This window comes from Mobula birostris, chromosome 22 (genome assembly GCF_030028105.1).
Source record: "Mobula birostris isolate sMobBir1 chromosome 22, sMobBir1.hap1, whole genome shotgun sequence".
NCBI lineage: Eukaryota > Metazoa > Chordata > Chondrichthyes > Myliobatiformes > Myliobatidae > Mobula > Mobula birostris.
Window position 1 is genome coordinate 42790285 of NC_092391.1, and position 14481 is coordinate 42804765.

The 14481-nt window shown below is 40.8% G+C and overlaps 1 protein-coding gene across 1 annotated transcript in view; it reads right to left on the bottom strand.

The window, feature by feature from the left end:
* Positions 1–208: 208 nt before the first annotated feature.
* Positions 209–14481, bottom strand: part of LOC140186203 (uncharacterized) — a 138280-nt gene continuing 124007 nt past the window's right edge. Inside the window, exons 9-10 of the mRNA XM_072240174.1 lie at positions 5608–5634; positions 209–294 (exon numbers count right to left, since the gene is read on the bottom strand). Coding sequence (XP_072096275.1) covers positions 263–294; positions 5608–5634 — 59 coding nt within the window. The 3' untranslated portion in view covers positions 209–262. The remainder of the gene's footprint in view (positions 295–5607; positions 5635–14481) is intronic.

The following is a 14481-nucleotide window of genomic DNA, read 5'->3' on the forward strand; positions in this document are numbered from 1 at the left end:
ACAACAACAACAATATTGTATACAGTTGAACAATATCACATACCATGAACACATTATATGTTACGCTCAGGTATTCTTGGTAACATACACAGTTTTAATGCAATTCAGCCAAATCTTAACTTGACACAGTTGTATTAAAATAGGTTATGCTATTACGAAGGGATTAAGAGCACTTGTATTATCCTCTTGATCATTCCATTTTCTACTCACACTGAAGAAGAAATATTCATGTTGGAAGCGTTGTTGTCTCTCTGTGCATTGTTCACTTCATCACGCCACAGAAGAATGGAAGACCTTGTGTAGAACACAACACAATATGGAAAAGAAAATAACGTGCATTTTGCAGATTGCAAATTTATTCCATATGATTTAACCCCTCCCCCTCGTTGACCATGTCAATCTGGAACTGTCATTGCCAATCTTCCATATCATGCTCTGCCATTAGGATGACTAGAGGGTAGTACTGATAAGGAACAGAAGAGGTAACATATGGCTAGAGTCAGAGGAGGTAGGAGAGGTCCTAATGAATACTTTGCTTCTGTATTCATCAGTGAAAGAGACCGTGATGTTTGTAAGGACAGCATAATAAAGGCTGATACGCTAGAACATGTTGACATTAAGAAAGAGAATGTGCTTGAACTTTTGAAAAACATTAAGATAAATAAGTCCCTGGGTCCAGATGGGATGTACCCAAGGTTACTACAGGAAGCGAGTGAAGAGACTGCTGCGTCTTTGGCAATGATTGATGACTAAGTTTGGTGGTGTTGTGGATAATGTAGAAGGTTGTTGTAGGTTACAGTAGAACATTGCTAAGATGCACAACTAGGCAGAGAGGTGGCAAACAGAATTTAATCCAGAGAAGTGTGAAGTAATTCATTTAGCAAAATCAAATTTGAAGGCAGAGTACAGAGTTAGTGGCTTGATTCTTAACAGTGTGAAGGAACAAAAGAATCTTGGAATCCATGCTTATAAATCCCTTAAAGTTACCGTGCAAGTTGATAGGGTTGTTAAGAAAGCATATGGAGTTTAGCCTTCATCAGTTGGGGGATTGAGTTCGAGTTGTGAAGTGATGTTGCAGCTCTATAAAACCACCTATTAGTACATGCTTGAAATATTGTGTTTAGTTTTGTTTGTCTAATTAAAGGAAGGGTGTGAAGCTTTAGAGAGGGTGCAGAGGAGATTCACCAAGATAGAAACATAGAAAATAGGTGCAGCCTTCGAGCCTGCACCGCCATTTATTATGATCATGGCTGATCATCCAACTCAGAACCCCGCCCCAGCCTTCCCCCCACACCCCCTGACCCCCGTAGCCACAAGGGCCATATCTAACTCATATCTAAGATGGTGCCTGGTTTAAAGACCATGTCTTATAGACAGAGGTTAAGTGAAAAAAGGCTTTTCTCTTTGGAGTGAAGAAAGATGAGAGGTGATGTGATAGAGGTATACAAAATGATATACACAGATTGACTTTTTCCCAGGGATGAAATGGCTAATACAGGAGGACATAATTTTAAGGGATTGACGGAAAGTGTCGGGGTGAAGTCAGAGGTACGTCATTTACACAGGGTGCTAGATGCATGGAACACATTGAAGGGGTAGTGGCGGAGACAGAGACATTATGATATTTAAGAGACTCAGATAGGCACATGGATGATAGAAAAAAATGGAGGGAAGGGTTAGAATGATTTTAGAGTAGGTTAAAAGATTGACACAATATTGTGGTCTAAGGCCCTGTACTGTGCTGTAATGCTCTATGTTCTATGAGAGACAACCAGAGATTAAATAGAAAACATAATGAAAGCAGCAACATTTAAATGATATTCAGAGTGAATGAGATAGAGGCAGAAAAGTGAGAAAAATAAAAAGACAAAGGACACAAATATATTAGATGGACATAATAAAAAGCAATACAGTGTCTTTTGGTTAATTGGGACACATCAGGACCAGTACATTTTGGCCCAATTAAGCGGCTGCCTCAATTAGTCAAAGTTTTAAGGAAATAGTTAAAAGGTATTAAAAAAAAGACAAATAACCATTTAACTGAGTAACAAATTATATATTTAAATGAAATACAGTACAAAATAGAAGACTATCAATACTACTACAGTACTATAAAACCTTGTATTAGTTCCTATTAGTTGGTTTGGTGGTTGTCCGTCGTATCTGACAATGACAGGCAACCTGTGCGGGGGAGTTCGTAAAGTGGAAATGCCATTGCACTGGGACAGCTCCACACTTTCGACCTTGGAAATTCAGGTCTAGTGGTACAAAGGTCATCACAACTAGGGTCTTCTCTGGTTGCAGTGGCTGACCATCACTTCTTCTGTGCCTTGTCATACCCTCTGCTCTCCACAGGACGTTGCAGAACTGCCTTCATGGCATTGGATCTTACTGTAAATCGCAACCACCCAGTCTGCTGGAGCTGACTTTGCAGGCTAGGACAGGCATGTCCTTATTTCACCAGGGTATAAGGCCCGCTGGCTATCCTAACCTGGTTTAGCCCAGCTGTCAAAGCGATGTGCCAAGCTGTGCCTGCTGTCTCATGCGAACAGCTCCTTGGAACCACAGGAGAGAGCTGAGTTTATGTTCTTTTGATTGACTGTAAATGAAGAAAATCAGCGAAGACACCTAGTGTAGATAATGGACTGCCTTTATTCAATTTTCGACAATTATATCCTCCAAATCTTCAATTACATTGTAACATTTATGATGATTGTTGATACCTTCAAATTCTCCGTAGCTTCTAACTTGTTGAAGCAGTCAAATCATTTCATTTTCCCTCCCAGCCATTTCTGGCATCTCCAAGCCTCAACGCTTGAAACTGCACTGAGCAAAACAGTTCTGAATTGTCTTACTGCTTATTTCTCGCCAACTATCATGAACAAAAATCACTGCTTTTTAAACAGAAGCACACGCAACTAAAGCTATTTAAAAATTGCTTGCTCTAAACAGTGTCTAACGACCACAAAGTTCACACATCTGACACTAGTTAGAAACCTTTTGTCTACAGTCTCTCCAATTAAATGGCACAGCGTCCCAAATAAACAAAGGGAATTCCAGCTATTTTCTCAATTAGTTTGTGCTCTTAGGAGTTGTCTCAAAATAAGGCTGCCCTGAGTAACTGATGGCCCAGTTAACTGGAATCCACCGTAAATTTTCAATACTTCTGCTCACTGACTTCACGTTGCATTTTCTTTTTTTTTTGGAGTGTGCCTGCGCGCGTGCGAGTCTGTGCGTGTGCGTCTCCGTGATGATGTGTTTTTCATGGCCTTCACAAGGCGCGGAGCGAGAGAGAGAGAGGCTGTGTGGCGTGCCACTACTCACACAGACATTTTCGCAGTATTTTCCCTTTATTTTACGAGGTCGAGTTGCGTTCTTGACACTCAACGCGGCACGGATGGAAAGCGTACTCGGGGGTGAACCTGACTAGTTCTGAACCCGGGAACCTCCGCTCCCATGTCTGGCGCCGATGTCATTGCGCCACCAGCCGGCCCACATGTTGCATCTTCTAATGATTGGTAGTTCCTTACTCAATGAGTCAGACAAGAGTAAGGAAGATGGCCAAAGAAGGCTTTTGAAGATAAGTAGTAATGAGCCAAGTCAAATATATCCAGGAAGGGAAATTCAAAGCATGAAGGTGAGACAGCTTAATGGCTCATTTCCAATGATAGTACTGGGGGAAATGTTGCAATAATGCTGTGAGCACTTTGTAAATACATGTAAATTCTGTCTTCACTAAGGAGGACATAAATAATTTTCCAGAAATAGTAGGGGACAGAGGGTCCAGTGAGATGGAGGAACTGAGCGAAATACATGTTAGTAGGGAAGTGGTGTTAGGTAAATTGAAGGGATTAAAGGCAGATAAATCCCCAGGGCCAGATGGTCTGCATCCCAGAGTGCTTAAGGAAGTAGCCCAAGAAATAGTGGATGCATTAGTGATAATTTTTCAAAACTCGTTAGATTCTGGACTAGTTCCTGAGGATTGGAGGGTGGCTAATGTAACCCCACTTTTTAAAAAAGGAAGGAGAGAGAAACCGGGGAATTATAGACCGGTTAGCCTAACGTCGGTGGTGGGGAAACTGCTGGAGTCAGTTATCAAAGATGTGATAACAGCACATTTGGAAAGCAGTGAAATCATTGGACAAAGTCAGCATGGATTTGTGAAAGGAAAATCATGTCTGACGAATCTCATAGAATTTTTTGAGGATGTAACTAGTAGAGTGGATAGGGGAGAACCAGTGGATGTGGTATATTTGGATTTTCAAAAGGCTTTTGACAAGGTCCCACACAGGAGATTAGTGTGCAAACTTAAAGCACACGGTATTGGGGGTAAGGTATTGATGTGGATAGAGAATTGGTTAGGAGACAGGAAGCAAAGAGTGGGAATAAACGGGACCTTTTAAGAATGGCAGGCAGTGGCTAGTGGGGTACCGCAAGGCTCAGTGCTGGGACCCCAGTTGTTTACAATATATATTAATGACTTGGATGAGGGAATTAAATGCAGCATCTCCAAGTTTGCGGATGACACGAAGCTGGGCAGCAGTGTTAGCTGTGAGGAGGACGCTAAGAGGATGCAGGGTGACTTGGATAGGTTGGGTGAGTGGGCAACATCATGGCAGATGCAATTTAATGTGGATAAATGTGAGGTTATCCACCTTGGTGGCAAAAGTAGGAAAACAGATTATTATCTTAATGGTGGCCGATTAGGAAAAGGGGAGGTGCAATGAGACCTAGATGTCATTATACACCAGTCATTGAAAGTGGGCATGCAGGTACAGCAGGCGGTGAAAAAGGCGAATGGTATGCTGGCATTTATAGCGAGAGGATTCGAGTACAGGAGCAGGGAGGTACTACTGCAGTTGTACAAGGCCTTGGTGAGACCACACCTGGAGTATTGTGTGCAGTTTTGGTCCCCTAATCTGAGGAAAGACATCCTTGCCATAGAGGGAGCACAAAGGAGGTTCACCAGATTGATTCCTGGGATGGCAGGACTTTCATATGAAGAAAGACTGGATGAACTAGGCTTGTACTCGTTGGAATTTAGAAGATTGAAGGGGGATCTGATTGAAACGTATAAAATCCTAAAGGGATTGGACAGGCTAGATGCAGGAAGATTGTTGCCGATGTTGGGGAAGTCCAGAATGAGGGGTCACAGTTTGAGGATAAAGGGGAAGCCTTTTAGGACTGAGATTAGGAAAAACTTCTTCACACAGAGAGTGGTGAATCTGTGGAATTCTCTGCCATAGGAAACAGTTGAGGCCAGTTCATTTGCTTTATTTAAGAGGGAGTTAGATATGGCCCTTGTGGCTACGGGGATCAGGGAGTATGGAGGGAAGGCTGGCGCAGGGTTCTGAGTTGGATGATCAGCCATGATCGTACTGAATGGCGGTGCAGGCTTTCTATGTATCAACTTGTACTTCATTTTAAAATTACTTGTTGGATATTTGTCACAGAGTAGGTGTATGATTGGTTATTTAAGTTACTAGTTATGTGAAGCATTACAGAATATTATGATGTAATTACTATGTAATAACCTTCAATCCTACACTTTTCTTTCAGCATAATATACAGATGTTCAAGGAATATTATGATCTAAATTGTACTTACATAACCGAAGGCTGCTCTTCCCACTCTCTGGTTAAGATAAAAGGAAAGGTTATCAAAAATTGACTTAGTATTTTGATATTTTTGATGTTCCCTAATCACTTTTAATAGTATGCATTGTGACACAAGCTACCTGGAATTAATCTGTATCATAATTTTGGAGAGAATGGATGATACCATTCAACTAGATATTGGCCTGAAGCACATAAGTAATGCAAAATTAAATGGACAACTACAGCACTATGTCAATTGTCAGAGCTCATGTTCATAGTATCTGTCTTTTAATAATTGGTACTAAATAGTAAAGAATTACAGACATAACAGTTGCTAGCAAACTCTATCATTGTTGTGGCCATGCATGTTAGGTCCACACCTAACCAGAGTGGAATTTCTAGTGCAACTACACACCACAGGGGCTTCTAGCCATTAGTGACATTGTGTTGTGGTACCTGAACAAACCATACTCATAGACATACTTTGAAAGTCAGTTAAACCATGTGTCCCGACTTCAGTGGATTTTAAAAGTTGTTAAATATTTTGAATTTTTCAAAAAACTTGGAAGTTATCATACAATTTTTAAAAAATTGAGACCTTAAAATAATATAAACATAAAAGATTTTAAAATATCAAATACTTTAATGTGATCTCAGCAATTTCATAAAATCATAACTCACCCAAATTTACCTCCCTTGTTTGAGACTGTTACCCCCTACACTGAAATGAACTGTCTCTGAAGCTATGAGAGAACTACAGAAACCACTCTGTGAGAAACTCAGTAGAGAAACTGTCAGAAAAAAACCTCTCAAGTACATTTGAGACTTCTGCATTCAGGCATGCTTACACGGAGTCCTGGCATATTGAAAATGAATGTTAAAATTTCCACAAGGAGCTGCTGGCATTTCTCATGAAAATCTGTTCCAAGTCCATTTTAAGATGCAGTTTTATTTTTGCATAATTCCAAGCCTGATCTTCTAAAGACCTTCAAGTTTACTTCCACTCCATTTCTGAGGAAAGACTACCTATTTGTTCTTTTAAAGTAGGGTGGCTATTGTATACCAGCTATTACATGCGCTTGGTAAGAGTGGGGGGGTTTGGTTGAATCTCACACACACACACATACACACACAGTAGTTTTGCTCATTCAGTCTATCTTGGTGCTAAACAATGGGCTTCCTCCTGAGAACTCCATTAATATAGAAGCCGGTCTCCAGCCATTTTGATTTACTCTGCATGACATCAAAACATCGCTCAGAATATAGATAAAGCAAAAGTTATGAAATATATCAGGTAAATACATGCACTCCTAAACTTGTTCTGCCTCCTACCAAACTGCTCTGGTACAGTCACAACACCAGCATCAGCCAATAATGTGAAAAATTGGCTAGGTATATCCCAATCATAATATACAAGACAAATCCAATCTGGCTAAAGAGCACCCAATCTATTCTTCATCATCAGCAAGGTGAAGCATAATCAAATGGCTCTACTTCCCAATAACTTGCTCACCAAGATTAATTTTGGGTTCATCAGGACCACTTAGCTGCAGACCTCCTCACAGCTTTGGTTCAAACATTGGAATCAAAATGCTTAATTCCCATGGTGAGGTGAGAGTTTTTTCTTGACATCCAGACATCATTTAACTGAGTGTCATAGTATAGTACTCTGGTAAAAGTGAAGTCAAAGGGGGAAAAAAAAACTCTAGTAGATGGACTCATACCTCACATGGAGGTAGATGGTTGTGCTTACCGATGCTCAATATTTTTAATTGGTATAGATCCTCAGTTTATCAGTGGTCACTATCAATCATCCTAGCTCCAAGACTGGGATGGTTAGTCATCTTCTTGAAATACTACAGCCCTAAGTGTGGGGAGAACCATGATTTAGACCCAGTAAAGATAAACAACAAGAAATATATTTCCAGGTCAGGATAGTATATGATCTGGAAAGGGAAGAAGCCAGCAGATGCTGGTGATCTCTTGCACCAGCTGCTATTGTTGTTTTTGTTAGTAGAGGCTGTGGGTTTGGGAGGTGTCCTTTGAGATAATGGTGGTGAGTAACTGCAGTGCATTTTGTTGCTGATACACATGCAACTACCATTTACTGCACCAGTTCTTCAGGGCAGTGTCCTAGATCAAAACTTATTTAATTGGGTTTATCAATGACATTCCATCATAAGGTCACAAGTAGGAATGTTCGCTGATGATTGCACAATATTTAATTTAATTCACAATTCTTTGTCAAATTAAACCGCTCATATATGCATACAGCAAGGCCTAGACAATATTCAGGCCAGGCTGATAAGTGGCAAGCAATATTTGTACCACAAAAGTTCTAGGCAATGACCTTCATGAAGAGAGAGAATCTAATCACCTGCCACATCATTCAATAGTATTACCATTGCTGTGTCCCCAATCATCAAATCCTAGGATCATCTCATAAGTTCATCTTGACCAGCAATCATGGCTTTTAGAGCAGGTCAAAGGTCAGGTATCCTGTGACAAGACTTGTCTCTTGAAAGCCGTAAGGAATGTTAGGAGCGTGATCAGATATTCTTAAGTTACCTGAATGCATGCAGTGCCAACAACTCTCAAGAAACTCAATACCATCTGCCACTTCTCACCCAACTCAGGATTATATCAATGCCCCACTGTAATCTACAACAACCTTTCTATCTATCTACAATACCACCAACCTTTGCTTCACTGGCAATCTTGTAACTCACCTTTCTACTTACTCATCCAAGTCATTTACAAAAATTACAAAGAGCAGAGATTCCAGACCAGACCATCGTGGAACACCCTTGGTCTCTGACCTTCAGACAGAATATACTCCATCTACTACCACCTTCTGCCCTATGTGGAAAAGCTAATTCTGAATCCATGCATTGCATCCACCTTCATCAACGTGTTTTGTCCTATCCTCAAAAGAATTCAATCTAGCTTGAGAGGCATGTCCTACCTTTCACAAAGCCATGCTGACTATCCCTAAGACTGATTAGTCTATAATTCCCAGAGCTATCCCTAGCACCACTCTTTGGCAAAGAATTAACATTTGCGACCTTCAATCCTCTGGCACTACTCCTGTGGCAACTGAAGGCACAAAGATCATTGCAATGGCACAGCAATCTCTTCTCTCTCTTCCTATAGTAACCTGTAGCATATTCCATCAGGCCCTGGGACTCATCTATCCTAATATTTTCAAACATTTCAGCACATCCTCTATCTTAACATCAATGTTCTAGTATATCAGCCTGTTCTACACTGACCTCACATTCATCAAGGTCCCTCTCACTAGTAAATACTGAAGCAAAGTATTCATTAAGAGCCTCCCCTACCTCCTCATACTCCAGGCATGTTTCCTCTTTTATCCCTGATCAGTCCTAACTTTACTCTAGTCATCCTCCAGTTCTTCATGTACATGTAGAATGCCTTTGGGTTCTCAGTAACCCTACCCAACAAGGCCTTCTTATGTCCCTTCAAGCTCTCCTAGGTCCATTCTCAAGTTCCATCCTGGCTATCTTGCAAGTCAAGAGTCCTGACTGATCCTTGCTTCCTCAACCTTAACCATGCTTCTTTCTTCTTCTTGACTAGATGTTCCACATCTCTTGTTAAGCAAGATTAGATGGGGCCAGGCACATGATTCCTCTGGTACTTGATTATCCTGAAAATGTCTAATTTATTCCTGTACCTGTCAAACAACTTTTAATTTATGCCATATTATTCCAATCCCTAAAAGGGAATGAAATGTGATAATTCTACGTCTGTTCACAACACTACACTGAGTGGTTTTATCTGTTGTGAAGAGACTGTAAGCTTCATGTTCCTGCATTGTTTGTTTCCTTACTTGTCTCCATCTTTTAGATATGATCAACAACCCTTCATGATGTCCCTTCAAGCTCTCCTAGGTCCATTCTCCTAGGTTCATTCGCTTAGATACTGTAGCTGTAACACTATTTGTGTTGTCTGAATTCTCATGGGCTTCACACCATCACAGGCATTCTCTTTGTCTTCTCCACCTTTCTGCTTCTCTACAACTTAAAACAAAGTTTCCTAACTTTTCCAGCTTTCTGGGTGCTAAAATTGGGGTTGCAGTCCAAGAGGCTATAAATCCAGTAGAAATGTCTGGGTTTTGAGGGTTATACCCCCAACACAATATTCAAGTATTTTATTGATCTCCATAGCACAGGGATTTCTAATGCCCTCCTTAAGCCCTTTGCACATACTCTACTCAAGGGAGAATTTAGAAAATTAAAGATTGTTACGTGAATCGAAGAATATATGCATCAATATGCAAGTGTAGAAAAGTGGTATTGAGATAAATGATCAGCCATAATTTTAACTGGCAAGCACAGCAAGCACATTAGGTCAAATGATCTTTAAGTTTCTGTTCCTATGTTCTTAAATTAAAATAAGACCATAGGACAAAAGACAATTCAAATACAGATCAACCTGACAATAACTCTCACTTTCCCACATACTGTTGATAGCCATGTGAATTGAAATCCCTTACTCCCACATCAATCATTATCATTGACTCAACTTGCAAATTAACATATAGGGAATCCTGTATAAGGACTCCCAAGACCTTTTGCAGCTCCGATTTTTGAATTTTCTCCCTATTAAGAAAATAGTTATGCCTTTATTCCTTCTACCAAAGTACATGACCGTGCAATTTCCTACACTATATTCCAGCTGCCACTTCTTTGCCCATTCTCCCAATCAGTCTAAGTCCTTCTGCACACTCCCTGTTTCCATAACACTATCTGTTCCTCCACCTATCTTCGTATAGTCAGCAAACTGGGCTACAAAGCTATTAATTCCTTCATCCAAATCATTAACATTTAATGTGAAAAGTAGCAGTCCCAAATGTCCTATGGCGGTGTGCCTTACTCTGATTGTTAAAAGATGCTTCCATTGTGATTGGTTAGTTTAGAAACTGCAGATGCTTTTCCCATTGGATAACTGCCTGGTGTCCAGTTTCAAATACCCTGGGTATATAAAATAGCACTCGGAAGATGCTTGCTCTCTTCTTCCTTTGTTCTAGGCAATAATGCACATGATGATTGGGAAGATATGCTCTGTGTGCACTTTGAACTAAGTATTTTTGTTGAATATTCAGCTTTGTATTGTCTGTAACTTAGGGAACATGAATATTTGGTTGAATTTTTACTGTTTGTTAATAAATGATTAATATATCAATTCGAAGTCAGTGCATTTCCTGTCTCACTTGCCAGACCTGCGAACCTGATTCAACATTACACCAATACTGACCCCTGAGGAACACCACTAGTCACTGGCACCAACCAGAAAAGGCCCCCTTTATTACCACTCTTTGTCCATCTATCTCCTATCATGCTAGTACCTTTCCTGTAATACCATGGCTCTTGTCCTGTTAAGCAGCATCATATGCTGCAACATGTGAAAGGCTTTCTGAAAATCCAAGTAACAATATCCACTGACTCTCCATTGTCTATCCTGCCTGTTATTTCCTCAAAGAATTCCAACAGATTTGTCAGGGAAGATTTCCCCTTAAGGAAACCATGCCGACTTTGGCCTATTTTATTGTGTGTCTCCAAGTACCCTGAAGTTGCATCCTTAATATTGGACTCCAACATCTTCCCAACCACTGAGGCCAGGCTAACTGGTCAATCGTTCCTTTTCTCCTGCCTCCATCTCTTCTTAAAAAGTGGGGTGACATTTGCAATTTTCCAGTGCTCCTGAACTATTCTAGAATCTAGTGATTCTTGAAAGATCACTAATGCCTTGAAAACTTTCTTCAGCTTCCTCTTTCAGAACCTCTGGGGCGTAGTGCATCTGATCCAGTTGACTTTTCCAAAGTAACTTCCCCTTAATAATAGCAAATGCACTCAGTTCTGCTCCCTGACACTCAAAATTATGGCATACTACTCGTGTCTTGCACAGTGAAGACTGATGCAAAATATTTATCAACTTCACCTGCCATTTCTTTGTCCCCCATTACTGTTTCTTCAGTGTCATTTTCCTGTGGTCTGAAATTTACTTGGTTCTCTTTTACTCTTTATATATCTGAAACAACTTTGGTATCCACTTCTATATTATTGGCTAACTTACCCTAAAATTTCATTTTGTGTCTTCTTTTGGCTTGTTTAGTTTCCTTCTGTTGGTTTTAAAAAGCTTCCCAATTCTCTAACTTCCCACTAATTTTTTACTATATTTTATGCCCTCTCTTTTCCTTTTATGCTGTCTTTGACTTCTTTTGTCAGCCACCGTTGCATCATCCTTTTAGAATACTTCTTCATCTTTGGGATGTATCTATTGCTTGTGCCTTCCGAATTGCCCCCCAAAACTCCAGCCATTGCTGTTCTCCCATCATCCCTGCTAGTGTCCCCTTCTAGTCTACTTTGGCCAGCTCCACTTTCATGCCTCTGTAATTCCTTTTACTCCATGATAATACTGATACATCTGACTTTATATTATGATTACTGTCTCTGAAGGGTTCCTCTACCTTAAACTCTCTAATCAAATCTGGTTCATTACTCAACACCCAATCCAGAATTGCCTTTTCCCTAGTGTGCTCAACCACAAGCAGCTCTAAAAAACCATCTTGTAGACATTCTACAAATTCGATCTCTTGGGGTCAGCACAAACCTGATTTTCCCAAAGTACCTGCATTTTCAAATCCTCCATGACTATCATTAACATTGCCCTTTCTACATGCCTTTTCTATTTTCCATTGTAATTTATATCCCACATTCTGGCTACTGTTAGAAGTCTGTATATAATTCCCATCAGGGTCTTTTTACCCTTGAGTTTCTTAACTCTACCCACAAAAATTCTACATCTTCCAATCCTATGTCACCTCTCTCTCAGGATTTGATTTTCATTTGAGACATCCCACCCTTCTTCTTACCTATATGCCTTTTTGATAATGTATTTCCTTGCATGTTAAACCCCTATGATCTTCTATCAACCATAACTCAGTAATGCCCACAATGTCATATCTGCCCATCTCAACTGTTCTACAAGATCATCCAATTTCTTCTGTATACAGTGTGCATTCAAATATAACACCTTCAATCTGGTATTCATTATCCTTTTCCAATTTTGTCCCCATGTTACACTTCAATTCATCCCACTGACTGTAATATTGCCCTATCATCTGCCTGTCCTTCCTCACAGTCTCACTGCACACTGCATCTACCTGTATACCAAATGCCGTATCTTCAGCCCTATCTCTCTGGTTCCCATCCCCTGCCAAATTAGTTTAAACCCTTCCCAACAGCTCCAACAAACCTGCTCATAAGGATATTATACCCCCTTGGGTACAGCTGTAACTTGTCTTTTTTGTACACATTATACTTTCCCCAAAGAGATCCGAGTGATCCAGAAATCTGAAACCCTGCCCCCAACACAGATTCTTCAACCATACATTTATCTGTACTATCGTCCTATTCCAGCCCTCACTAGCACACGGCACTGGGAGTAATCCAGAGGTTACTACCTCAGAGGTCCTGCTCTTCTGCCTCTTCCTTAACTTTCTACACTCACTGTGCAGGACCTCTTTCTCCTTTCTATCTATGTCATTGGTGCCAATGTGCATTATGATACCTGTCTGCTCACCCTCCCTCTTGAGAATATTCTGCAGCTGCTCTGAGACATCCTTGACCCAAGCACCTGGAAGGCAACACAGCATGCTGGCATCTTTTTCATGGCCACAGAATCTCCTGTCCATCTCCTTAACTATTGAGACTCCTATTACCACTGCTATACCTGACTTTACCCTTCCCTGCTAAGCCTCAGAATCAGCTACAGTGCTACTGGCCTGGCTGCTGCTGCTGTGCCCTAATAGGTTATCTCCCCCAGCAGTATCCAAAAGGGATGTACTTGTTGCTGAGGGGAATGACCACAGGGGGACCCTGCACTAACTGCTTACTCCTCTTAATTCTCATGGTGGTTACCCATCTACTATCTGAAGTCTAATCTCTGGGTGTGACCACCTCAGTAAAAGTCTCATCTATGAGGTTTTCAGCCTCCCAGGTGATCCTGAGTACATCCAACTCCTGTCTCTTGACCTTGTCAGTCAGAAGCTGAAGTTGTGTGCACTTCTTGCAGATGTAGCCATCAGGGAGATTCTCAATCTCACATCTTACAGGAGGAGCATTACACTACCTTAACTACCACCCTGCCTATGCTTGTTATACCTTTGGCTCTAACTTCTTACGTTTAAATTCTACAATTAACTAAATGATTCCAAATGACTCAGCAACCTTAGCCTCTACTTGTTCTCACCAAAGCCTGACCACCCCAACACTGGCCCACTCCAACTGTGACTGCTCCACTTACACCTCCCTTTTTTTTATTGGCCCTGGCAAGTCCTGACAGGCCCTGTTCATTTTTTAAATCTGGTGTGTAAATTCCATAAGGTACTGTCTCCAAATCATGCCATGATCTCCTGCTCAGTAACATGAGCAACTCACCTAGTCAGCAGAGTCCCAATGGATAGGCAGGATACAAATTATGGAATGGTGCATATATTAGCAATTACATCCTGGAATGATCCTACCATTCTTATACCCTTGCTTTGTGGCTGCATCTACATCCACAGCATTGGGCATAGAACTGTATAATACAACACAGGACAACCCTTTTCACCCTCGATATTGTGGAATTACACTAGTCCCTTCTGTCTGCACATGGTCTGTATCCCTCCATTCTCTGCTTATTTGCATGCTTATCTATAATCTTGGAACACCTGAATGATGATGATGCATAAAACATGATGCTCTTCATTGACTACATCTCAGCATTCAACACTAACATCCCTTCAAAACTCTGTACCTCCCTGTGCAACTGGGGATCCTCGATTTTCTCACTGGCAGAGCATAGTTAATACAGATTG